At 42.2% G+C, this 27498-nt stretch overlaps 1 protein-coding gene across 8 annotated transcripts in view; it reads left to right on the plus strand.

Annotated features, from left to right (window-relative positions):
* The window catches only part of USP40 (ubiquitin specific peptidase 40), an 88171-nt gene that overhangs the window by 38466 nt on the left and 22207 nt on the right, over nt 1-27498 (plus strand). For all 8 annotated transcript variants that reach the window (XM_049614643.1, XM_049614644.1, XM_049614642.1 and 5 more), the window contains 13 exons: nt 305-605; nt 3068-3149; nt 4636-4807; nt 7076-7160; nt 8271-8341; nt 9065-9384; nt 10674-10797; nt 12251-12308; nt 18473-18526; nt 19231-19319; nt 20668-20754; nt 25642-25678; nt 27237-27301. In XM_049614643.1, coding sequence (XP_049470600.1) covers nt 305-605; nt 3068-3149; nt 4636-4807; nt 7076-7160; nt 8271-8341; nt 9065-9384; nt 10674-10797; nt 12251-12308; nt 18473-18526; nt 19231-19319; nt 20668-20754; nt 25642-25678; nt 27237-27301 — 1545 coding nt within the window. The remainder of the gene's footprint in view (nt 1-304; nt 606-3067; nt 3150-4635; nt 4808-7075; nt 7161-8270; nt 8342-9064; nt 9385-10673; nt 10798-12250; nt 12309-18472; nt 18527-19230; nt 19320-20667; nt 20755-25641; nt 25679-27236; nt 27302-27498) is intronic.

Genomic DNA, 27498 nt, shown 5'->3' on the forward strand with positions numbered 1-27498 from the left:
GCCTAATCTATTTTAGTAAAGTACTTTTCAAAACTAGTGTTATTGAGGTATAATTATTTTTTGGCTTGTGGCACGGCAGCTTTCTCCCTTGATGTGACTATTAGACTGTTTAAAGGAGAGCACTCTGATTGTTATTAAATGTCTCATCAGGACTCAAACGGATTTTTTTTTTTCCCTTCTTAGCTGGGTAGGCCAAAAATAAAGGTGAAGTTCAAATATTTAGTCACAGAAAGGAAGATGTAGTTTTTTATTTAAAAAAATTTTTTTTTATTAACCTTAGTATTTGTTTTTTGTCTCTCTGTAGTTCTTACAGCTTCATTCTCAGATATTTCTGCTCAGTGCAGATGAAAGTACAGTTAGTCTCTTGAAGAATGGTTCTCTCCAGGCTGAGTCCGATTTCCAAAAGAAGAATCAACACCTTTTCCAGATGCATACTTCAGAATCCCCAGGATTAAATGACAGAAACTCCTGTCCCCACTGGTTTGATATAAATGATTCCAAAGTCCAACCAATCAAGGAAAAAGATATTGAACAGCAGTTTCAGGGTAAAGAAAGTGCCTACATGTTGTTTTATCGGAAATCCCAGTTGCAGAGACCCCCCGAAGGTATGGAAAGAAAAATGTTCTATTTGTTTAAGTTGATGACGTTAGGTGATAAATATGTAATGCTGTTTGAATTTTTACCCTTTTAAAAGAAAGTTTACTCTTGGGCACCTGGGTGGCTCATTGAAAGCACTAACATGAATCAAAGTGTGCAGACTTTGGTCACTTCCCAAAGTCCACTCAAAAGTAAAAATCCTAACCAGGGAAGTTCCTTGGATTGAGGCAAATCTGTGGTTGCAAATGAGGACACTGTTCTTAGAGAATGAAAATAGTAATCGTTTTTATAAAGAACAAGAAGAGAGCAGTTACTAATTTGCACATGAGTCAAAGGAAATAAAATTTCTGGATCTAAAACTGTTACACAGTTATTCTGTGTAACCAGAAATTCTAGGCTTTATTTTTTTGAAGGGGGAGAAAATACGGTAATGGTTCTGATAAAAATACTGTGAAGGCAAAATTCACAGTTCTAGAAATATATATTAACAACAAAAAAGAACGTGTTCAGATGGAGTATTTCTTTTTCCCCAAATTGAATTTTAGTATGTGTATGATTTGACTAGGTACTAAATGATAGTTTTCTAGTTAGCTTATGAATTGAATAAAGATCTGGCTGAAATCTTAATGGACTTCTGGGGGGAGTAAAGGGATGGAACATGGCAAAATGATTCTAAATTCACCCAGAGAGGTGAGTTAACGGAAACTGACGCAGGACCTACTGAAGGGAACTTACTCCATCAGTAAAAACCTGTTTGTAAAAGCTCCAGCAGTTAGACAGCACAGTGCTTAATGTGGAGAGGTGGGCAGATCACTGGAGTAGAGCTAGCCCAGATACCCGTCCAGGGTTTTTAAGGTTTTAACCCGTGGTAAGGTAACTTTTCAGCTAAATGGGAGGAAAGGGAAATCACGCAAGAAATAGAGCTGGAAGTAAACTACTAATCACTTGAATTAGCAGTGTAATCAAGTGACTGTATTCGTCGCTTGAATGAAATTCGAGTTCCTTTAATGTTTTTGTTAAAAGGGAACCTTAAAATGTATAAGCATATTTTCTTTTTCTTTCTTTAATTTTTTCAATGCTCATTTATTTTTGAGAAAGCAATAGAGTGCAAGTGGGGGAGGGGCAGAGAGAGAGAGAGAGACAGACAGACAGACAGAACCCAAAGCAGGCTCCACGCTCTGGGCTGTCCACACTGAGCCTGATGTGGGGCTTGAACTCGTGAAACGTGAGATCCTGACCTGAGCTGAAGTCGTTCGCTTAACTGACTGAGCCACCTAGGCGCCTCATATATTTTCTGATCTTAAGGTAGAGAAGACCTTTCTAAGCTTAAAAGGAAAAAAAGAAAATTTAAGGAAAAATGTTACAAACATTTAATAATCTAAAAGGCAAATGACAAGCCCTGTGGGAAACAGGAAAATATATGACATTTATTTCCAGTCTGCAGAGTGCTCTCGTGTATATTCCATTGTGCTTAATAGAAAATTGGGAAAAGGCTATAAATAAGCAAATGTACAAAAGAAGAAGAGCAACCAATAAAGTGAAGGAAAAACAAATTCAGCCTAACTCATAATCAAAAACCAGGCATTGAAACGGCAGTGAGACGCCACTTTTTTCCTGCCAAGTAAAATGTTTCTGCTAATCTTGTTCTCGATAGTTGGCACTTGGTCTGGTTAGGTATATAAAGTAGTATAACCGATTAGGTTATGTGTATTTAAAAACCTTCAACCAGTAATTCTACAAATTGGTCTTGAAATAATCAGAGTTGTGTATAAATATTGATGTTCAAAGATGTCAGAGATGTTCGTTACTCCCATTATCTTATAATAATGACTAGAAATCACCCCAATGTCTAACAGAAAAGATTGGTAAGATTAATTCTGCTATTTATAGAATGGACTACTGTGCAATCATTTAAAACTTTGGAGAAACACAAATGTGAAATGAAAAAGCATGTAACAGATTTGTTAAATACAGTGCCAGTCACTTTAAATAAGCGTGTGTATGTGCGCACATGTGTGTGTGCACGTACAGACACGTTGCGCAGGTACATAGAAGAGAGACCAGAAGTATATATAATAAATTTTAGGAGTATCTCTTGGGAATGGGATTACAGGTGATATCTATTTCTTTTATATTGGAAAAATACTTTCCAGAATTTTTGCAGTGACCAGTTACTACATTTGTTATCAGGGAGAAGATAGTGGGTGTTCTTTTTTAAAAGTGTATTTAAAGAGAATCAAAGCAATGGACTCCTTCTACTAGCTTGGCTTAAAGAGCCATGTATCTTTCATTGGTCGTAATGTTTTCGGTTTTCAGATGGGAGAGCTTAGATCCATGAGAAGTTCGTGTTCACAGAGATAGTTAGTACAAGCTTTCCTAGCTTCCAGCACTTTCTCCTTTTCTCTGCTACCAAGTGTCCAGCAACCAGAGTTCGTGTAGTCAGCCCAAGTTAATGACGTTTTTTCCACAGCTCGAGCCAATCCAAGGTACGGGGTTCCAGGTCATTTGCTGAATGAAATGGACGCGGCCAACATTGAATTGCAAAGAAAAAGGTGAGTTTGACCTACTTTTAGAGTTCGAGTGGTTTTTCTGGACAATGAGGATCTAATTTAGGTCTTAAGTATTCAATCAGAAAAATTAAAAAGAAAAAAAAAGTCAATTAATGCCAGTGTCTGTGTAGCTGCTGAATTTTTATAGTGAGAGTATCTTCTACTTTGAAATGATCCTTCTCTGTGACAGCGAATGCAATCATGTCACACGAATGGCCGTTGCTGAGTAGGGATGAAGCCTGGGAACACTGGAGAACTTGGTAAACACACAGGATGCTAAATGAATTGTATCCTGGCCTGTCAGGTGGTGCTCTAGGTACAAAGAGCCCGCTGTGAAAATCACCCCTCCTTATTTTAGTTGTGGAGAAGTGACACGTAGTGACAGAAGACCGAAGGTGGGTAAAAGGAAGGAATGTGGATTCTTCAAACTCTCTGGCAAAAACCCATAACGGGTTATCCCAAGCGCGGTTTGTGAGAACTTGATGATTTCCTGTTCTCTTTTGAGGTGTCAGCTTGGACCCTGAAAAACTGGATCTTTAGTTGCTCTCTGACAGGGTCAGTGGGGTATTGGGTTAGGGAAGTGGATGTTCTCGTGGCCTCCACGTGGCTGGCTCATTATGTAGCAGGGATGTGTTCAGCATTTTTATCATTGACTTGAAGCTGGGGGGAAAAAAGTGGCAAATGGATTGAATGGCAAACCGCTGTCAAAGGAAATCAAGACACTAAAAATATACAACCTAGAGTAAAACATCTTAAACGGGAAAGATAACCTGCATGAATGGGTGCACATTAGCAGTGGGTGTTCAGAGCAACAGCAGCAACAACGTAACGGGTTTAGCCAGCCAGCACTAAGCTTTTTTATGTGACCATCAGAAAAGTTAGTGCTGTCTTTGACCACATTAGAATTGTGTCTGGAGAACCTGAGCAGTGGCCTCACCCAGCTCTCCCTTGGCCAGATTGCCAGGAGTGGAGTAGCCAGCACTGGCCTTAGGGGAGCCGAGCGGATTCAGAGAAAAGCAGCCAGCACCAGGCTGCAGCTGAGGACCTTCAACCTGGGGAGAGTAGACTCTGGAGGATCTTGAGATCCACTCTGAATATTTTACGGAAGAGTCTACGGGGTCTAGTGAAAGTAAGGGTGAGACAGAAGTTTAAAAATCTGGCACTTAACGCACTCAGGAAGAGGTTTCTAGCATATTTGTAACTGTAGTCTCAGGGTTGGAAGATTCTGAGCGTGGATACTTTTTCAGAATAATATTGCACAGTGTGTCTTAAAATTCGTTTTCCTTGGAATTCACGGTGGCAGAGCTGAAAACTTGCTATTCATTGAGAGACTAAAATGAGTTACTTTTGGAGCATGGAGGAAAAGGACATTAGTGATAATTAGGTAGAATAGAGAACTTATTTATATTGTAAATCAAGTATTTTTGTTTGGGGATGAAACAGTGTTATAAAAACTTAGCATTTGTGTATTTTTTATGCCTCTTTAAAGGGCAGAATGTGATTCTGCAAACAATAGTTTTGAATTGCATCTGCACCTGGGCCCTCATTATCATTTCTTCAATGGGGCTCTGCACCCGACAGTCTCTCAAGCAGAAAGCACGTGGGATTTCACCTTTGATAAAAGAAAAACTTTAGGAGATCTTCGACAGTCAATACTGCAGGTAATTTAGCCCTGCTTCCTCTTACTAATTCAGACATTAAGGTCCGTCTCAAGCTGGACTCTCCTTTTCAAAAACCCTGTTTGGGAGACAACTATTTCTTTTGCAAAGCCACTTAAAATCCTACAGCTGCCACTTCATGAGGGTTGCCCCAGATGTTCTCTCTGTGTACATTTTTCAGAGAGGCTTTTCTGCATGCCGAGACCCACACTGTCCTGCCAGCAGGTTTTCAGGGGGAGAATCAAGCCTGGTATATTTTATCTGGGGAGAAAGAGTATAAGACTATCCCTTTTTTGGAAAACTATTTGTTAAAAGAGGAGAAAAAAATAAAGATGAGCATGTTGCCCAAAACCAAGAGCTAAGCAAACAAAAGCATCTAACACTTCTCCCTTTCCTAAGTAGAGCGGAGCGTTTTGTTGTTTTAAATTTTTTTTTAAGAGAAAAAAAATTTAAGGAAAAAGAGAAAGCCAGACAGTGCGCAAGCAGGGGAGGGGCAGAGAGAAGTGGGGAGAGAGAATCCCAAGCAGGCTCCACACTTGTCAGCACAGAGCCCGATGGGCTCAAACCCATAAACCGTGAGATCACGAACTGAGCCGAAATCAAGAGTCGGATGCTTGACAAACCGAGCCACCCAGGCGCCCTGAGAATAGCATTATTACTAAAGCTTTTCAGTGAAGGAAAATCGCTCCTGGTGTGCAGTACAAACGAGCCTTGTCGTCGGTCATTTCCTCTGAGTAACCGGTCCAGGTGTGCTTTACTGAGAACAGTGCTGCTTACTTTACTTCCAGTGCCTTCATGTAGATCATGTCCTCTGGTTCTTAATCTCACGGCAACCCAGGGTAAGCTAACTCCATATTACAGGTGCAAAAATTGTGGTTTGGGAACATCTAATGGCTTGTGTACGGTCGGGCTTCTGGTTGTGGTAGAACTAGGCCCTGGTCTCCTTACTCTTTCCTTCCTTTTAATCACACCTTTTCACCTTGTGCTACTTCCTACTCATACTCAAGGAAAAGGGAAATAGAAAATGTAGGCATTAATTTCTTGCAGGAATAAATGAATTTTCTGAAAAAATGTATCAATTCCCAGGGCACCTTGGTGGCTCAGTCTATAAGCATCTGACTCTTCAGCTCAGATCATGATTCATGGGGCTCTGTGGCAGCGTGGAGCCTGCTTGGGATCTCTCTCCCTCGCTCTCTGCCCCTCCCCCACTCATGCTCCCACTCTCACTCTCTCTCAAAATAAATAAAATAAAAAAAACACTTATCAGTTCCCAAAATTATTCACTTTCTCTTGATTTTCCTCTTGTACAAAGAAAAGCAGGCCAATGTCTTTTTTAACTTTAGTGGATTTGAATGATATTTAAATGTTGGATTCGTATCAGGATTTCTGAAATTTCCTAGTGTTTCTGAATTTTTGCATTAAAAGTTCACTCCTGAGCCAGTCCAGGCAGTGTTGTTACAGGTAGGTTTGGGAAGGGGACCCCGTCTAGGGGGACCTTTCAGATGGAAAAGACCTCTTCACCTTCGTAAGTTTCAAATTTGCTGCAGTCTGCTTTCTGGTGTTTTAAGTGCACATCTCTGTTATTCTGGAGGTAAGACATTGGCAAGAGGCTGCAGGGTTGACTCAGTTAACTAATCACCTGTAAAGAGGAAATTTCTTTTTAAGGGAGCTACCTTGTGGTATTGTGGAGAGGAATGAAGTAGGACTGACCCTTACAGGCGATGTTATCCTGGTGAGATGACCAGTCCCCAGAGTCTTAGGTCTAGAAACTTAAAAAAAAAAAAAAAATCCATGGTGATACTATTCTGTAAACTGGCAATGCTGCTTTTTGAACTTATAGTGGGAAACATTCCTTTCAAGTTAACAAAAATGTTGGTGTGTGCTTTTCCCTGCACAGTGCTAGTGAAACGAATGATTCTTGCTCTTTGGACAAAGATTTTTGGGCTGGCATGCTATCAGTGTGCCTTCCCGAGGAAGTGGCCTTCCCCGTGAATTAAGTACAGTCGTTGGGGTGGTCATCACATTCACTGCGTATGCAGCATTCTCCGGTCGCTAATGGCTGAGATTAGCCATCTTTGGATTTGGCTTATTTAGCAACGAGTGATGCCTTCTTGCCACATCTTTGGTGCTGGGTGGGATGGGTGTATTCATTCGCTAGCTCCCCGTTTCATCTAAACACATGTAAAATTGCACAGTGTGATTCTTTCACCTGGAAATGTGAAATTAATGTTACTTCCCATCGTTCTGTTTTCTTCCACTAATATTCTGTAGCTGTTAGAATTTTGGGAAGGAGATCTGGTGCTTAGTGTGGCAAAGCTTGTTCCTGCAGGACTTCACGTTTATCAGATGCTGGATGGTAAGATAAACAACTGAAATACGACAACTCATCTCATATATTTATATTTTGATCATCTCCTCTGTGATTGTCTTCTCTTAGCCGGTCTCTCCCCCTACTTGCTACTTCCTTAACTAGGCTATCATCACATTGTCGGTTTTCAAAGAACTAATTTATCTGATTTATGTTCTGTGTGAATTCTGCTAGCACAGACGTGGTTTATATTTTTTTTTCAAATTAAGGGCACCTCTCCACCAAAACAAGTTTTTGAGAGGCTTTGGATTTTTTTTTTTTTTTTTTTGTATTACCACAGATTTTGTAGCAAAGCAGACAAAAATACTTTGAGAACTTAAAAGTATTTGCTACCTGTGAATAACAACAAAACAATAGTAATAGCAGTAGCTGCAGTGACATTTATTTTGGACTTCACTGTGCTAAACACTGAGATAAGTTTTCTGTAAATTGTATCCTTTGATTTTCACAAAATTCTTTTATCTCCATTTCCTAAACAAGAAAACTGACGCTTGGGGACGAGGCACACAGGACAGATAGCTAATTAGTGCTGGGTCCCGGGCCATGTGATGCCTAAGCTCACTCCTGTACGGTGTTCATTACGGTCAGTGCTTCCCCTGCTCTCGTGCTCGGGAGGCTTACATAACAACAGTGCAGAAATGCTTACATAAAATGGAAAAAAAAAAAAACAACCGTAAGAGTATGATGAGAAGAATACAGATAAACGTAATATCGGGACACCTGGGTGGCTCAGTCAGTTAAGTGTCTGACTTCAGCTTGGGTCATGATCTCACTGTCTGTGAGTTCAAGCCCCACGTCGGGCTCTGTGCCGACAGCTCAGAGCCTGGAGCCTGCTTTGGATTCTGTGTCTCCCTCTCTCTGCCCCTCCCCTGCTCGTGCTATGTGTCTATGTCTCAAAAATGAATAAATGTTTAAAAAAATTTAAGATAAAAGTAATAGTAAATAATACCAGTATAATATTATGACTGCCTTTTCCTTAATTTTCCTTTATGAGAATGCTTTTTCAAACAAATATTTAAGTGTCTCAGGTTTTTGTTTTTGTTAGGTTGTCTTTGGTGATCATGACAGATGGTCTCACTGATGGCCTCTTCTTCCTAGGAGATAACCTGGCACTGTGTGAAATGGAAATTGAGGATGGGGAAGACATCTTTGTATGGAATGGGGTAGAGGTAAAAACACATTGAAGAAATATTTGTGATGGTTCTGTTTTTTTCAGTTGTTGAATAAAAACTTTATTCAGCATATGTGAAGGCAGCTAGATTTTAGAAAAAGTCTGAAATGTCTGATAAATTGTAGGTATAATCAGTGTTAGTTATATGCTAAAGAGACGTTTATTGAGTGCCTCCATCGAGCCAGATGCTCCATTCAAAAGTAAATAGTCCTTCATGCGTTCCATTCCGTGTAAATAATTGTATTGATCCGGGTGCTGAAGTAGGGATCTGTGCATATTCCCTGAGGGAGTTCAGACGGGGGCAAATACTTACACTGAGTTCTAGGAGTTCCCTACGAGAGCAGAGTGAGTTTTCTAAGTCAGGAAAGGGGCAAGGAACGTCTCACCCACTCAGTGGACTGCCCTTGGTTCATCTCCTGTATTTCCAAGGCTCTTTTTCTGTTGTTGTTTTTCCCCCAAGGCTTTATTACCACTACTGGGGACTCGTCCGTCTCTGTCTCCACTCCAGATTTCTGTCCTAGAAAGTAAAAAATGGCTAAGAGAAAGTTTCAATGGAAAAATCTAGAGTTGTTCTTCTGATATATACAAGACATTTGTGAAAACTGTATTTCACTTGAAAAAGAATGAGAATTCTTCAAGAGTAGTCTTTTACTGTGTTGTTCTGTTGACTTGATCGTGGCAGATAGAAACTATACTAACACTTGTCTTGGTATCATCGTAGGTTGGTGGCATCCACATTCCAACCGGTAGCGACTGTGAGCCTGTGCTCATAAATGTTCTTCATCTCGCAGCAAGCAGCCAGGGGGAAAAGTGTCAGCAGTTGGTAGAGGCCCCACATGTGTTCCCATCCAATGCAGAAGTGCGGGCTGTGCTCACAGCCTTGGCAATGCCCGTAGCCGTCCTCTTCGTCAGCACCACCGACTCTGTCGGGGAAGAGAACTGGGTCGCCATTCCTGAGGAAGATCTGAAGAAGACGTTCAGAGAACAGGGCCTCGGGAACGGGAGCTCGGTTCTCGTTCAGGAGTCTAAAGATGATAAGAGGTAGCTTGCTGAAACATAAGAGAATTCCTTTTTAAGAAATTTTAATTATAGTTTTTCTATCTCTTAGAACTCTAAAGCTTTATTTTAATAATGGTAAGAGTTCAGTATTTTCCTTTTGTTTCTAAACATCGTGTTCTGTGCACCGTATACAGGAGTGTTCTGGGTTAGGCAGCTTGGAGGAAAGATGATACTGAAATGGGTTTTTTCTTTTTAAATTTTTCCAGTAAGTATGGTCGATAATATAGGTGTAGATGAGATATAGTCTAGTTTTTTATAAAGCAGAATCTTCGCAAATCAGTTCTGATTAGCACTCACTACAAAACCGAAGGCACATTCTCACAAAGTTCCTGAATTTTTTCATGAGGAGGATATTAAGATACAGCTAAATTTGTCCATTTTGTCACAAGTTTCCCAGAAGGCAACTCCAGTTTTCATCATAATCCTTTTTCTGACTCCTGAGACCCTCCCATCTGCCCAGATATGGCACTTAATGTGGGGAATTATAACTTCGGTCCCCATGAGTCACACGGATGCTCCAAAGTGCCGCATCTCTCCGTTTGTCACCCACGTCGGTTGTGGTGCTTTTCTGTGGTCAGTGCGTCCTGCACCGTCACCCACCAGCTTTCTGTCTACTGAGGACTTGAGGTTGCCAGCAACAAATGAGTTCGCTCCTTGACCAGTGCCGCAAATATGCTTACATTACAGGCTCCGTATTATCAGTAATGGTGGCCGTGACACAGGGCGCTCGGAACTGCTTTTATTTTGTATTACATCTATCACTACCACTCTTTGGGACGAGTGTTTTCCAGGCATTTATTTCCACACTTTGTTGATTTAACTTAAAAGTTTATTATACGTTCCTTTATGAAAAATAACATATGTGTGTTAGGACTTGGGGAACGGAGAAGCGAAGACCGAGCCTCCGTGCCCTGGGCCGGCTTCCCTGGTGGTTCCAGGTGCAGGTCTAAGCGCTCTGACACTTCTCTTTGAAAACGGTGGCAACACACAAGACGAAAAACGTGGCACCAGGTTATTTGTATGAGCCAAAGAATAGTTGGAGTCCTGAATACAGACCCTGTAGACCTACTGCCTAACGCTGCCCTAGAAGCATAGTCTGCTTTCTTAAAGCCACCTCCGTACGCCCTGGTTACCTACAGTCAGTCACGTCAGAGATGCCTGCGGAATTTTGGAAATAGTGCATAAGGGAAAGTGTTAATTTTCCGATCCTTTCTGATCTGTAGAAGTGCTGTGTAAAAACCCATTTTTTTTTAATGTCTTTTTCCCTACAGTTTGCTGCTCAGACAAGGGAAATGGTTCACTGGTGCGAGTGAGACCAGCTGGCTCCAAGTTCAAAATTTATGCGAGGTGGAGTCTGAGGAGAAGCAAGTTAAAATATCAGCCACTGTGAACACAGTGAGTAGGTTACACTTCAAGTTTGGAGGACGGTTTTCTAGTTGGACAGAATTTGACATGGAAAGCAGTACCCGAAATCTTCAGGACAGTTGTCTCAGTGGGCTTCTAGATCTAAAGAAATCAACTTTTGGGGGCACCCAGTTGGCTCAGTCAGTAGAGCATGCGACTCACGATCTCAGGGTCATGGGTTCAAACTCCCATGTTGGGCGTTGAGCCTACTTTAATAAAAAAAAGGGAGGGGGGAGGAAGTCAACATTTTATTACTAACATTTGATTACTGCTCGTTTACCTGTGTCAGTGGCATATTTATTTCAAGAAAATATGGGCCGTTTTTTCCCTCTAGAGGCTGGAGTTAGAATATAGGATTTGCCTATTTAATTCGTTCATGGAATCTGCCAGCTTCGATAAATATAAAATGTTGTTTTCCTATGACCTTTTCTCTCTTTTTTAAACCAGGCATGTATGTTTCACTTTTGTGTTGTGTTGTTGTTGTTGATCTTCATTTGCTCTGCATTATACTCCGTGCTCCGTATAAAGCCAGCTGCTCTTCAAAGCAATTCTTCACTTTTCCACTTGAAGACCGTGACCCTCATTTCCTTAAACATCATTCCAGGAAACCTCTTTTTTTATATTCACATATTCTCAGTTCATTGAGGTTTTTTATCTATAACATCAAAAGAAACCTGTTAGAATGTTTTCTTTAAATACTCTAATTTCTTACGGTGCATTAATATTTGTTGGTACAGTAGAGGGGACAGGATAAGGCTGGTGCCCTGAAGCTCGAGAGACCTGCCATCCTGACCCTAAGTGAGGACTTTGGGAAGTCCTGGTTATTCAGTCCTTGTCCCTTCTTGGCACCTTCTGGGGCGCTGCTGGGAGGATCCTGTCCGTGATCGCTGACATCACTTTACCACTGAATTTCCAGTTTTATGCCCTAGAGGCAATTAGCCTAAACCAAAAAGGAAAAAAGAAAAAAAAAAAACAATATAGATAAAATTATTTAAACAGATTTAAATAGTGCCCTTGGATTAGCACTGTACATTTTTATATTTTCTATGCTCATTGGCCCTGAGTTCGTCATTCTTAACATAAACAAATACCATTAACTTTGTTTTCTTTTGTTTGCTCTCATTAAAAAGGTTAGTGGGTTTTCAGCTTTTTGCCCTTGTAGCTAGAATTGCTTTAAGTTTTTCCATAAGTGTCTTCTTTCTGCCCCAGTTAACATCAGTTTGGTAAAATCTTAACTATTAAGATCTGAGTTTTTATTTTTAACTTGGTAGAAGATAGAAAATGAATTTCAGGGATAGAAAAAAAAAAATCTTTTTTCAAGTAGGCCGAAACCCTGCCCAGTAACTGGTAAGGCAGCTAACCTGTTGACGTGCGCACTGATGACCTCATGCTGTCCCCTCCCGTTGTTCTCCTGCAGAGTCACTAGTTCATTTCTCTATTTTAGGTGGTGTATGAGATTCGAATTAAAGCCATAAAGGAATTAAAATTAATGAAGGAACTAGGTAATCATTTACGTTTGCTTTCGGGTTTTGGGGTTTAATTTAGTTTTGTTTTGATTTTTGGTTGAAAAAACTGTGGGAATACAAAAAGTAATTCAGGAGTGCCTGGGTGGCCCCAGTCAGTTGACCGTCCGACTCTTGATTTTGGGTCAGGTCGCGATCCCAGGGTCGTGGGATCAAGCCCTGCGTTGGGCTCCGCGCTGAGCATAGAGCCTGCCTAAGATTCTCTCTCTTGGCCCCTTCCCCCAGCTCGTGCATGTGTGTTCGTGTTCTCTTTCTCTCTCTCTCTCTCTCTCTGTCTCTGTCTCTGTCTCTGTCTCTGTCTCTGTCTCTGTCTCAAATAAGTAACAGGGAAAATTCATGCACCTACCACACAAAATGGACAATTGTTAACATTTTGTCATGTGTTTATTGTTGTTTGAAACATTGCAAATACAGTTAAAATTCTCTGTGTCCTGCTCCTCAGACCTAGTCCCTCTCCCTCCCCAGATGCAGCCAGTGTATCTGATTTGGGTGTGTGTCTAGTGTGTGTGTTCGTATTGTACTTCTATATTATGCTTCCACATAGAGATGTATGTGTGTATTTTCACATTTAAATTAATTCTGTCATACTGAATATAACATTCTGAAACCCACTCTTCACTCAGGATTAGGTTTTCTTTAACAGCTTTATCGAGGTATAATTTACATCCTATGAAATATGCATTTTAAGTGTCAGCGATGATTAGTAAATGTATGGAGTTGTACAGCCATCAGCACAGTCCAGTTTCCAAACATTTCATTGCTCCGAAAAGATCCCTTATGCCGGGTGCCTGGGTGGCTCAGTTGGTTAACCATCCGACTCTTGATTTCGGCTCAGGTCATAATCTCACAGTTCGTGGGTTCGAGCACTGCACTGGGCTCTGTGCTGATGGCGTGGAGCCTGCTTGGGATTCTCTCTCCCTGCCTCTCTCTGCCCCTACCCTGCTCTTGCTCTCTCGCTCGCTCGCTCGCTCTCTTTCTCTCTCTTTCAATCTCAAAATAAATAAATAAACTTAAAAAAAAAAAAAAGATCCCTCATGCACCTTTTGCCTTCCAAACCCCGACAGCCGTTCGTCTACTTCCTGTCTCTGTAGACTTACAGAGACATGTGGTTTGTAGTCCCTTGTGTCTGACTTCTTTCACTTAGCATACCATTTTGAGGTTTATCCATGATTGAGCATGTACCAGAAGTGTGTTCCTTTTCATTGCTGACTAAATACTCAGTGGTACAGATGGATCACGTTTTGCTTATTCATCTATCAGTTGATATACATTTGCATTGTTTCTAGTTTTAGGGTTTTATGAATAATGCCACTGTACACATTTCCATCCAAGTCTTTGTGTGGACATGTTTTCAGTTCTCTTGGGTAGATATATAGGATTATAACTGCCGGGTCATATGGCAAATGTATGTTTAACTTTGTAAGAAACTGCCATACTACTTTCCAAAGTGGCTGAATCATTTACATCCCCACTAGCAATGTATCAGCATTGCTGTTTGTCCATATCCTTGCCAGTGTTTGTAAGTATCTTTTTGATTATAGTCATTCTAGTGGATATGAATTGCTATCATTGTGTTTAATTGATTTTCCTAATGCAGCAGTTGTGAGCACTTTTGATGTGCCTACTGTCTATCTAAAGGATTCTACTAAAAAGGTACTAAAATTAGCAAGCTTAGCAAGAAGTCAGGATTAATACACAAAAGTCCGTTGTTTGTTTACTAGCAACAAAAAAAATGGAAAATGAGATTAAGAAAACATTTACAATAGCATGAGATATCATGAAAAACTTGGGGATAAATTTAACGAAGTATGTGCAAGACGTATATATATACTTACGACAAAAAAAATTTGTTGTGAAAAGTCAAAGAACACCTAAATAAGCGGAGCACTGTATCGTGTTCTTGGATCAGAAAAGACGACATTGTTAAGAGGTGAATTCTCCCAAAATCGATTTGTAGATTGAATGCATCCTCCTCACTCAAAATGCTATTGAGTTTTGCTTGTGTATGTGTGTGTGTAGAAATTGACAGGCTGATTCAATTTACATGGAAGTGCAAAGAACCTAGAGTATCCTGACAGTTTGGAGGTGGGGGTGGGGAACAGAGTTGGAAGAGTTACCCTGTCTGATTTCAAGATTCAGTCCAAAGCTGTAGGCATCAAGACAGTGGGTGCTGGCATAGGAGTAAACATAGGGCAGCAAGCTGCCTAAGCCTGTAACCTGTTTCTTTGCAGTCAGTGAGCCGAGAATAATTTTCATACTTTTAAAGGACTCTTTTAAGAAGAATGTGGAATAGAGACTGTATGTGGTTTTGAACTTAAAATATTTGTATTGGGACCACAATGAGAATCCAGAAATAGGTACAAATATGTATAGTCCGTTAACTTTTTTTTTAATGTTTATTTATTTTTGAGAGCAAGAGAGAGAGCATGAGGGGGGATGGCAGAGAGAGAGGGAGACACAGAATCGGAAGCAGGCTCCGGGCCCTGAGCTGTCAGCACAGAGCCTGACGTGGGTCTTGAACTCAGGAACCACGAGATCATGACCTGAGCCAAAGTTGCATGCTTAACTGACTGAGCCACCCAGGCACCCGTAATCCGTTGACTTTTAACAAAAGAGCAAAAGTGTTTCCCTGGGGAAAACGAGTATATTTTCAAGGTAAGGTGCTGGATACTCTAGCTTTGCCTTATATCATGTAAAATACTAATTCTAAATGGATCATAGACATAAATGTTGAAACCATTTATATACAATTTCTAGGAGAGAACTTATGAGAAAATCTTTGTTACTTTATCATAAGGAAAAGATTTTTTTTAAATCAGGACTCAACAGGCACAAACCATAAAAGAAAAAACTAACAAATTGGCAATATTAAAATTTAAAACCTCTGTATTTAAAAGACATTTGAAAAGACAGGCCACAAACTGCGAGGAAAACAATTTGTGTAACACACATTTGACAGTAGACTTGCATCCAGGTCACATAAAATGTGCTTGTACCGTAATCAGAAGACAGCCCAACCCCACATTGGGAGGACGCTTTACAAAAGCACGTCTCTCTGTGGATGACCGGGAAGCCCGGGGAAGGATGCTCGGTGTCATCAGCCATCAGACTGCAACCGTGACAACACAGCACCGCACACCCAGCGGGATGGTTACGGTCACTGGCAAACCCGGTGTTGGCGAAGATGTGGGGCTTGTGCAGCCCCCGCTTGGTGCTGGTGGGGGTGTAAAAGCGGTAGCCACTTTGGTAGAGAGTCCGCTTAGTATGAATTTGAACGTTCACTTATCCGTCCTAGGTGCTTACCCAAGAGAACTCAAACTTATCCTTACAAACACTATACAGTGTTCGTAACGAAAGCAGGATACAGTCCAGAAGCCCACGCGCCAGTGAATGGGTGAGCTCACTACGGTGTAGCTTTCTAGAGGGATGCCGTTCATCAGTAAGAGCCGCAGACAACCACCACCTGCGGAACATGTAGACTCTCGGAGTGCAGAGCAGAAACTAGGCACGGAAGAGTTCGTATTCTTACGCTTCCATTTACATGAAGTTTTCAAAAAAGAAAACCTAAGCTGTAGTTACAGGGGTGGAAAATCGGATTGGGGGTGGAGGTTGACTGCAAGGTAACATGAGGGGTTTGAGGGATGTGGCTAATCTAGCTCCGTTTGCAGGTGGTTGCTCACTGTTTAAATCGCACTCTTTGTACACGTAAACTGGATGTGTTTTATTGGAACCTGCACCTCAAATTGAAAGCATTTGGTTTATTAAAATGAATACTTCACCCTCTTCCGTGAAACCGGCCTCCCTTCCTTCACTCTTGCTCCCCTCCAAGCCGCTCTCCATTGAGCAAGTGATCTTCTTAAATGGATGCAAATCCGATCGTATCACTCTGCGCCCAGCTCTCTGGAGCCTCCTTCTCCGCCCTCTCCTCCAAGACCTGGCCACCTCTGACCGCGGCCTCCGACTTCTTTCTGGTCCCCTCCTCTGCTTATTCACAACACACTCCCCGTGCTGGCTTTCTGGGTTTCCAGTGCGCCAGCTGTGCCGCACCTCACCCAACTTCTCAGGGCTGTCTCCTCCCTCAGCTCTGTCCCCTTCCCTCCTCTTCACTCACTTCACTCAGTTGCCCCAGCAGAAACGTTACTTCCCGTCGTCCCGGAACACGCGGTCTGCACTGCTGTCTGTTTTGTCCTAATACCCCGTACCTCCCTTGTAGCGCTGGGGCCCTACCTGCACCCCTTTCCCCAGCAGCCGAGCCTCTGAGCACAGGCTCCATAGCTGTTCCGCTTCCCGCCGCACCGTCCGCTTCTAGAGCGGGTCTGGCACATAGGCGATGCGGCTCGTGGAATCAAATGGGACTATTTTAAGGAGATGGTATTTAAAATGCATGTTTTTAAGTTGAAGAACTCTCCGTAAAGTGTTTCAGTTGTCAAGAAACTTGTGTTAGAATTGTTTGCTAGCTTCATATTACCACCGCGTAACATGGAGAACTCCAGAATTTCAGAGATTTGCTGTGGTCTGGCAAAGTGTGAGCTGGGAAGGCCCCTGCTGTTCTTATCCTCCCAGCCCCTTACTCATATCTGGCCATTTAAGAATTCTGTCTGGACTCAAAACCTGGTGGGCTCCTCCCCACAAAGCAGGAATCCTCACCCCCACAAAAGTAGGGGCCTAATCCGTTTAATAAGCATAAAAGTCACTTAATGTATTTTACACGTAGGCAGTGGGCACGAATGTCAGTTACCGTGGCTCATTACGTAACATCAGCCACCCGGCAACATGGTTCAAATGCCAGCTACACTGGACATTAACTGAGTAATTGCATGAACTACAAACTTTGCTACTCGCCCTTCATTGCACAGATCACTGCTTAAACAGCAGACGTGCCTCACGATCAGGGATTTATCTCACCGCAGCACAGCGTGCGATCTGTCCCCCCTTCTGTGGCGACCTGTGCGCTTTCTGCAGTAATGGCTAACCGATCGCTCCACAAAATGAGGGTGCAGCCAAGAAGGTACACAGAGGGATAGCAGTAGCTAACCGTGGGCACGATGGCACTGCGCAGCTCTAGAGACCAGATGTGCAGCCAGAGGACGTGAATGAATGTGAAGAAAGTGGTTGTGACAGAAAGGATGGCGACATTCCAGAGGACGTGGTGCTGGCAGAGAACCTCACGTTAAAGGAGCTCCTGGAGGGGCACCTCAGTTGTTTAACCGGCCAACTCTTGACTTTGGCTCACATCACGATCCCACGGTTTGTGAGTTCAAGTCCCGCATCGGGCTCTGCACTGCCAGTGCCATGGGATTCTCACCGTCTCCTCTTTCTCTGCCCCTCCCTCACCCAGGCTCTCTCTCTCAAAATCAATAGATAAAAAACTTAAAAAAAAAAAAAAAAGGAGCTCCTGGAGGACTTCATGAGGTTGAGCACAACGTAGGAAATTTTGGAAGCAGACCCAACTTAGATTATGAACGTTTGCCAGGGGATAGACCAGATGCCCCCTCCGGATTGTAAGCTCTCCGACAAGAAGAGAGCCCTGTGTAAACTCGTCTTGCTATGTTTTTTACAAAAAAAAAAAAAAAAAAAAAAAAAAAAAAGTATTCTCAGGGTCTCTAGTGTTTTAAATACTAGTTTTACTATTTAATTTCACTATACACTCATAACCAACAGAGATTTAAATGTTTTTTGTTTTAATTTTTTTAACGTTTCATTTATTTTTGAGACAGGGAGAGATAGAGCATGAACAGGGGAGGGTCAGAGAGAGGGAGACACAGAATCTGAAACAGGCTCCAGGTTCTGAGCAGTCAGCACAGAGCCCGACGCAGGGCTCGAACTCACGGACAGTGAGATCGTGACCTGAGCCGAAGTCGGACGCTTAACCGACCGAGCCACCCAGGCACCCCTTTAAATGTTTTTTTTAACAACAGTGCTGAAAGGTCACAGGACGTCTGCAGTGGCCCTCATGGCTACTAGGCTGGCTTTGCGCAGTTTCACCTTGACCTGCACTCCCTCGGTGCTCACTCCCGCGAAGTGAACGCTGTCTGTACTTGGGTTTTGTCTTGTAGCTCATTGTAGCTTTCTGCTAATTAACACAGTAGAGCATCTCTCCTTAGTTTGGTTTGGTGCACTAACCAGCTTCTTCTTATTTTTAGCTGAGAACAGCTGTTTGAGACCTATTGGTAGAAACGAGAAGCTTCTCTGTCCAGGTAAATCGCGGGAGCCTTCAGAACCTACGCACACTCGTGCCACCGGTCCTTCTTAACACTTAACTTCCGGTAATGGCTTCCAGTGCTTAACATCCTTAAATTTACCTTTTGGAAACTAATTTTTAGGACATTTTATGGTCCCAGTGCCATCTTCACGTGTTACAGAAAAAAATTCAGACACTTCTGTCGTCTAAAGGAAAACGCCTGCCTTTCTGATAAGCTGATCCTCATTTTAGGCTGTTGTTTTGATCGAGTCCTATCTTTCTAGTTTTATTGTCAAAGTGTTTTATTTGTGTTGCTCATTTTATCGTGAGAGCAGTTGAAATAGTTTTTGCTCTCGCCTAATGCATCTTGTCATTCGACTTAAATAATCAATGGCGGTCACTACAGCAGCTTTAAATGTGGAAGAGGCTGGTCCATCACTCATGAATCGGTGGGGAATATCTCGCTTTTAATCCGTGTAAACAGTGGCTCACAGATAGCTGCCTCTTACTTCTTAGCATTGTCGTACAGATAACTCTAGAGTGTGGAAATTGAAAATCAAACGTAACTATCATATAGGTAATCTTTTTGCATGGAGTGCACCTCATTTTTTTTCTTTCTTGACACTGTTGATTTTCAAAGAAATACTGATTTCAGTATGTTATTTTGCCCAGAGAGGTAGGAATTCATAACACTCATCATGTTATCCACATTCTTTGTAGTGCCAGACAGCTACACCGTGAAGGAAGCGGAACTGAAGATGGGCAGTTCATTGGGACTGTGTCCTGGGAAAGCACCAACTCCCTCCCAGGTACAGAATCAGCCTTCCCAGAGTCAGAACTTCTTTTTCTTTTTTTAAAGTTTATTTGTTTTTGAGAGAGAGAGAGAGAGCGTGTGCAAGGGAGGGGCAGAGAGGCAGATACAGAATCTGAAGCAGGCTCCAGTCTCTAAACTGTCAGCACAGGGCCCGACGCGGGGCTCGAACCCAAGAACCACGAGATCATGACGTGAGCCGAAGTCGGACACTTAACTGACTGAGCCACCCAGGCATTCCCAGAAGTTCTTAATTTCATAATTCTTACCTTAACTACTGCAGCAGTAATTGTTTTTCATAGAAGTTTCTTTCTTAAATGGTACCTTTTATGTTAGGCATACATCCATATGGTTCTTCGTGTTTAAATCAAGAATATCCTGTCAGAGTATATTCATAAAGTTCTTTTCCTGTGAAAATTTTGTGTTAAGGGGGGCCTCTAAAGTTGAGTGGCCACCTACTTGAATCTAAAATGCACCCTTTTCCCCCCACATTTTGACATCCGTGAGATTAGGATCCATCTTAAGATCTGTAGCATCTGTGATTGCTTCTGACACTGTTTTTCTTAGAGGTACAGAAAGGAATGAGTAACCGCCACGGCTTCTTAGATTGAATGAAAACAGCGTATTGATCTTGCCCCGAATTACTCTCTGCAGGAGTCTAATGGTCTCATAGCAGTTCTCTTTTTAATCAGTATTCATTTTCTGTGTAAGATATTAGGTCGACCTTTGCGAGAAGCCCTACCTTTTTTAATAAACTTTTATTACCATCCAAAAGTCAGTGTCCTTACTGTTAAGACTGTATCCAGGGAAGCTAGACTCCTGTCAGGATCCCTGTGGTTCCTGGAGCCACTTCATTAGTGCCCAGCTCCCTCCTCTTTAATTCGTTCCTCCCCTGAACTTTAGCACGTCGGAGTGCATGACAAGCTTGTGGCAGGGGAATGTGACAAGTAAGATTGAGTCTGAAAGGAAATGAACTGACAGATCAGATTCCCTGGACAGAAAACAAGATCACAACCAAATGACAGAGAAAAAACCCAGCTAATGCTTACAGTGTGTAGCAAATCCTTTTGAGGAGTGACTGAGAAAGAAGTGAAGATCATAGTGAAATAAATAATACCTGTGACAGACAAACATTGACATAATAGTACCTACAGGAGTAAAAACATTGGTGTGAAGCATCTTACGTTTCTAGGTGGTTGAGATTATTGTTTAAATTGCATCTTTATTTGTATACAGTATGAGTTTTTTATTAAAATTCCATGGGCCATTGGCTTGTCTTTTCTGGAAGAAAATAATACATGTATAAAATTTTAAAATTTAGATTAAATTGCATTCATTGATCTTAGCTGTTCCTGTTTTTCACTGTGGGGAGTGATGTTCAGCCTGGTACAGAGATGGAGATCATCATAGAAGAAACAATGTCTGCGAGAGATGTAAGTAATTTTACTATTTTTGGCGTGGGGAAAGGTCTGTGGGCATTTGGTCTAGGGAGCTGTGGGAACCCATGTTTGGGTTTTGAGGTTAGGATTCACATAATATATTTTAAAGAATTCTGTGCATTCATTAAAAGAGTAATTTGGGGAACTCGGAAATTGGTGAGCCAACCCAAAGTTTTAAAATAAGATTATTTTTTTTCTTTTTTGATTACCAATAATACTTGTTTATTACAGAAATCTGGGAGGACTTTGAGATACAAAACAGGTGAACATAAGGGAAGGGAAGCAAAAATAATATAAAAACAGGGAGGAGGACAAAACATAAGAGACTCTTAAATATGGAGAACCAACAGAGGGTTACTGGAGGGGGTGTGGGAGGGGGGATGGTCTAAATGGGTAAAGGGCATTAAGAAATCTACTCCTAAAATCATTGTTGCACTATATGCTAACTAACTTGGATGTAAATTTAAAAAAATAAAAATAGGGGCGCCTGGGTGGCGCAGTCGGTTAAGCGTCCGACTTCAGCCAGGTCACGATCTCGCAGTCCGTGAGTTCGAGCCCCGCGTCAGGCTCTGGGCTGATGGCTCGGAGCCTGGAGCCTGTTTCTGATTCTGTGTCTCCCTCTCTCTCTGCCCCTCCCCCGTTCATGCTCTGTCTCTCTCTGTCCCAAAAATAAAAAACGTTGAAAAAAAAAAATTTTTAAAAAAAAAATAAAAAAATAAAAATAAAATATCTGGGCTATGTAGAAATGGATTAAAAAAAAAATTAAAACCTCATTATCCTTTATCTCACTAATGTTAACATTTTGGCATATTTCCTACTGGTGTTTTTAGGTTATATTCATACATAATGACACGCACACTTCATGAATGTGTGTGTGTATAGGGTAAAGCAAACGAAGAATTGTGTTAGCGTCACTAAGAGCTAGGACTTTCGGTGTTGGAAAATGGAAACACATATAACATTGGTGTAGTTGCATAGAGCCCACACTCCTGAATTTGGATCAGAAGAGACAGAATGATCTTGGTGTTTTTTAAATTTTTTTTTCTAGCTCAGTCCCCTAGAACAGCTTAGACACAGTGACTGGCCAGGCGGGAGTGAGCCCCAGCGCCCAGATTGCGATTACTAAATACCATTTCCTACTAGAAGGAATTAGGGCTTCTGGAAGTAGCCATTGGTTCTGTATCTAGGTCAGGAACATGTCTGGTGAGCCTGGAACGTCTTGTGCTCACAGAAGCAGTAAACTAGCAAAGACTGCTGGGAGCAGCAGAGAAGTTCCAGGGCCACCTTGGAAGAGGCTGTTGCTAGTCACAGATAAGACCGTTGGAGCTTTTGTAGGAATAATCGTAAAGCTGATGAGTACACATACCACATACATAAAATTCATGAGTTGAGAATGATCCTAAAAAGACCGTCTTCATTGGTTACACAGAGTGGACACAAGTGAGCCATAAGGAAAGGGATCGAGCATTCTTCCCCTTTTTCTTTTGGAGACGATACTGCAGGGTAACCAAATAGGTAATGAGAAGGTTTTTTTATAGACCTATCTCAGCTAATAAAATGAAGAAAGAATTTTAGACTGTCACAGTTTTTTTTAACTCCTAGAGAATTAATGGATCTAAACAATGATCCTGAAAGACCGCTAACAACCTAGACATTATAGAAGTTCCAAATTGATACCCATGCTCTTCTGGGAAAAAACAACAACAACAACAACCAGAAAAAAATAGCGGACCTGAGCTTTTAGGTCTGAGGAGCAGTGTATAAGGAATAAGGGGACAGAGGGATGTGTTCCCGCACCACAGGGCTACCATCTGCACAGTCCCAAGGTGGAAAACTCCTCTTCATGACATCGGTGGCAGGATGAGGTTAAAAGGGACTCGGGAGACTTAGGGGGAGCAAGGGCAAACCACTAAAACTTAGTCACGGTTTAAGAGAAACTCAGGGAATGTAGGGACGCCTCTGCTGGCTGTCGGTGGAGCACGCGACTCCTGGTCTCAGGGTCATGAGCTCTTGCCCCACGTTGGGCATAGAGCTTATTACTAAAAAAAAAAGGAAAAAACGGGGGAATGTGAATTCCTAAGTTTTTCAGATGTCATAATTGTTCTCGGTTCACGTTTTTTTTTAAAGAATGTTCATCTTTTAGAGATGAGTACAGAATATTAATAAATGATACGATGGCTGATATTCTCGCTTCAAAGAACCTGAGGGGAATATGGACACACCAGCCAGGCCAGGGCAGGCATGGAGATCGGGGGCCGGGTGTAGGCGGTTCGTGTTTACCACCCCTGCACGTGTTTGAAATTGACCCTGGCAGAACATTTTTTATTTGTTACCTTTTGTTACCTGCTGTAAATATTCTCTCGGTTTTTCATTTGCCGTGTAGCTTTTTGGTTCTTTTTAACTTCAAAGAAAAGAAACCACAGAACTTTCCAAAGTAGCGATGTGATGTGCGTATCTTTCCGCTCTCTTGAACCTGCTGCAGGCAGACTCCTACCCTCTGTGTTGCTGTGCCCGGGGAGCGGTTCTCACTTGTCATCTTCCTACTCTCCATGGCGTTTGACACGATTGATGCCTCTCTGTTCCTGTTTTTTCTTTAACGTTTGTTTATTCTGAGAGCACGAGCAGGGGAAGGACAGAGAGAGATTCCCAAGTAGGCTCTATGCTCAGCATAGAGCCCGGTGTGGGGCTCGATTTCACAAACCTTGAGACCGTGACCTGAGCTGAAATCAAGAGTCGGACACTTAACTGACTGAGCCCCCCAGGCGCCCCAGTGACTCTGTTCCTTGAAACACTTTGGTCACTTGCCTCAAGAGACCACAACTCGTCAGAATTTCCTTCGCCTCACAGGCCTACCCCTTCACAGTTTGCTTTATGCTCTTTTTCCCCCTCGTCAGCACCCCAGCGCTCAGTTCCTAGACTGGACCTCGCCCCAGAGCTCCATGCTTGGGTATCCAGCTGCTGCCTGCTTGTCTGATCGTCATCCCAGATCACCACACCCCTGCTCTGTACACCTGTCCTCTCACCTGTCTCCGGGCCTCACTCACCCTTCCAGCTTCTGTCGGTTGATGGTAGCGACTCCATTTTTCTACTTGTTTGCGCCAAAACACCTTGGAGTCGTCCTTGATTCTTTTCTTTATTTCACATCCGGGTCTTGAGGAAGTCTTTTTGGTTCTACCATCAAAATTTATCTAGGATCTGGCTACATCTCATTCCTTCCACTGCCACACCTTGGTCAGCTCTCATCTGGATTATTCCAACCGCTTCCTGATGGATCTTTGTCTTTCCAGCCTTGCATTTCCCAGGGTCTGTTCCTACAGAGGAGTTGAGTGATCCCTTTACTGTACTCAAAGCCCTTCTGTGCTTCCCTGTCTCATTCAGAGCCACGGCCAGAGGCCCTGAGTGTTCGCTCTGCTCAGCCACATTGGCCTCCATGCTGTTCCCCAACACGGCCTTTACATCGGCCATTCCCCTCCTTAGAACACAGCTAAGGTGGATGTCTAGCTGTTTGTGTTTTTGTTTGTTTGGTGGTTTTTTGTTTTGTTTTGGTTTTTTTTTTTTTTTTTTTTTTTTGTGTGTGCACACAGCACACATGGGTTGGGGAGAGGCAGAGAGAGAGGGAGAGAGACTAGCAGGCAAGCCGCACGCTCAGGGTGCGGGGTCGTGGGATCGTGACCTGAGCTGAAATCAAGATTCCGAGCCCCCAGGCATCCCTGTTTGTGTTTCTTAAATAATGCCTGTTGTGAAGACCGCAGTTTGCTTTGCAGCTTCGCCCCATTCCCTGTGTGTTAATGTGATGTGTTCTCATTGTTCTCCTTTTCTAAACAGTCTTTGTTATTTTTAGTCCTACAACTACTTGGGGACTCCCTGGGGGTGGGTTGGGCAGTGCTAAAGATCCTCCTTGGTCACCAGCCTGTGCTAGTCCCTCAGAAGTCACCATTGTCTTGGGAAGGTGTGATCTGACCACAGCCGTGAATGTGTGTCCTTCCAGACTTTGGACATGCACGGACCAACATGGGGAGGTGTGTGTGTGTGTGTATGTACAGACGAGGGGCTGGGCTTCTTCGCATGGTTTCTTTTACATCATAAATGGGATCACGCTGCATGTATTATACTAGAATTTTCACTTCAGATATTTTAAAGATCTTTTAAGACCAGTGCATATAAATCTCCTGTATCCTTTTAGCTGTTTTAAGACCTCTTACAGCTTATTTAAATGTTCCCCTGTTAATGGATATTTTGATCCTTTGCTCTTTTTTTTATTCCTTATTCTTCCTTCCACTCTGGTGTAGTATAAATCACGTTTTATCTACTCTTTTGTTCTCAGTTAATTTGAGAATTTTTTTTCCGTCAGGAAGTTGGGAGTTTCTATTTTTTATTATTATTTAAACTCGTGTTAATCACATCTCGCTTATTGTGTTGTGCTGTGGGGTCGCCACCTGCACAGATCTTTCTCTGTGAGTTTATAGGTGACCAGTGGTATTTCTTGAGTGCTACATGAAGACTAATCTCTCTTTGTAAGATTCAGTTCAGTGTGTATCTGTGAAATCAGTCTAATCCTATCCAGTCAAAACCGTGGTGTTGGTCCTCACAAGCAGAAGAAGGTCACACTCTAGACCTGGGTGCATCTAAGTCTCAGATGCAAACACCAGGAACTTGTTTTTCCCTCCTGGGTTTGCTCCAGCTCTTAGGAAGCAGAGCTTGCTTAAATCCTCTCCGTGGCTATGTACATCCTGATCTCTTCGGGAATTATTAAATGTAATACAAATAGGCGCAGGGTCCAAAAGGGGTATCTCTCACAGTACTGTAACTCAAAAACAGAAAACTAATGAACATGGTTTTTCTATGTGTGTCTGTGTGTGTGTGTGTGTTTTTTTTAAACAGTGTTTAAAGCTCATGCTGGAGAAGTCTGGCCTACCAGGTGAGTTACGGACCACGATGATGCAGTCTTATCTATATCCTTAGAATAAATTATCTGTAAGCCTAATGAAAGCTTTTCAGACATTTTTGGGCCAGGTCTGTTACACTTGACACCTCTGTGTGTACATAGTGAAGTCTACTGGTTCATATTTGCAAGCTCGAAGAAGTCTGGCTGTGGGTTAGCAGACACTGGCACAGAGACGAAGTTAGGATTTATGCCCTCCAGAATTACCCAGGCTGTTCACTGATGGGTTTTTTTTTTTCTTTTTAATGTCATGGATTCAGAATTTCAGCGCATTGTGCTTCATGCCAGGATTTTTGTGCTAGAGACTAGGGAATGTAATACAAATGAAGAAAATAAATCTTTGAAGTAGGTACCTGGGTGGAATCACGCGAGCCAGCTCACAGGGGCATCACGCAGCTCTTAGAGCATTTGTGGTCCTCAGACTTCACCGGAGGGTGACCTGTGGTTCCGGTAGCCGGGAGGGAAGCGGACGGGCCTGCACAAGGGGCCCTGTCCTCGGAGCTTACACTCCGGTGCGGGAACAGTGCCCGTTCCCGTCTCACAGGTGACAGACAGAGGCTGAGACTGGCTGCAGGGTTTACTCAGAGTCACATGGCAAGTAGCTGGGCCTCTCTGCCCACAGAACCTGAGTTCTTCCTTCCGGGTTATGCTTGGAAGTATTGGTGTTCACTTTCAGCTTCCTGGTGGTGTCTGCTTGTTTTTAAAACACACTTAGATCAAGTTAAATATTGCTGTAATTCTTACTGTATTTAAAACTAGAACTAATGGCAGGAGAGGGTCTGCAAAGAACAGTATTGTAAGGACTCAAATCTGTGGCCTGTGCAGGTGAAGTAGGAGATCCAGGTTTCCTCCTTTGGCTGCAGCTTCTCTGGGTGGGTGGCGTGGCTCACTCTTCACAAGACATGGCTGGTGCGTTTGTTTGTTTTTTCATGACCAGGATTTCCGGCTCTTGCTCTATTCAGCTTCCCTCTCCTCCTCAAAGAATTTCCCATTTCATCTCAATATAGGAAGCATATCGAGAGCCAGTAATCTAATTAAAGAATATTTTACATTTTTAAGTGTTTGTTTACAACAACTCCATTAAAATGCTATTTCAAAATCACTTTTTTTGTTAGATTAACTGATAACTGGATGGGAATAGTTTGTGCATGTTATCAGTTGCTAAGAGATACGAGCATATACTTTCAACCAAGACCATGAAATAAAACAACTTCATAATGATTTTAGAAGAGATTCTGTACTTGGGTATACGTGTACATATATGTGTACTTGTGTGTGATGGGTGTGGACATGTAAATAATACAGGTATAATGTAAATATTGTGTGATCACAGCAAGCGTTATTTCTGTTCACAAGTATGCAGATCTTAGTGGGATGGAGAGCAATCATGGCTGGAAGAGATCATTTACTTTAAAAGTTAGTAGTTATTAGACCAAATCTCATTTGATATTCATTTATCCAAAAGGGACATCATTGACAAACTCTTAAAATATACTCATCATTTTTTTTCATACTGATTTTGATTCCTTCACAGGAGACACATGGCATTTACGGAAAATGGATTGGTGCTATGAAGCGGGAGAGCCTTTATGTGAAGAAGTAAGACTATTTCTACACATTTTGTTCTTTAAAATGATTGTTTATTTTGTGTTTCATGCAGGACAGCTACCCCCCTCATGAATACATTCGAGAGAAAACTTTAATCTTTTTTTTAGGACACAAAAATCTGTACCTGGGTCTACTTTTACTTCTTTACTGTGGGCTTTTGAGACAGAGGGAAAATCTCAGCCCCGTGG

This window comes from Panthera uncia, assembly GCF_023721935.1.
Source record: "Panthera uncia isolate 11264 chromosome C1 unlocalized genomic scaffold, Puncia_PCG_1.0 HiC_scaffold_3, whole genome shotgun sequence".
In the NCBI taxonomy this organism is placed as follows: Eukaryota; Metazoa; Chordata; class Mammalia; order Carnivora; family Felidae; genus Panthera; species Panthera uncia.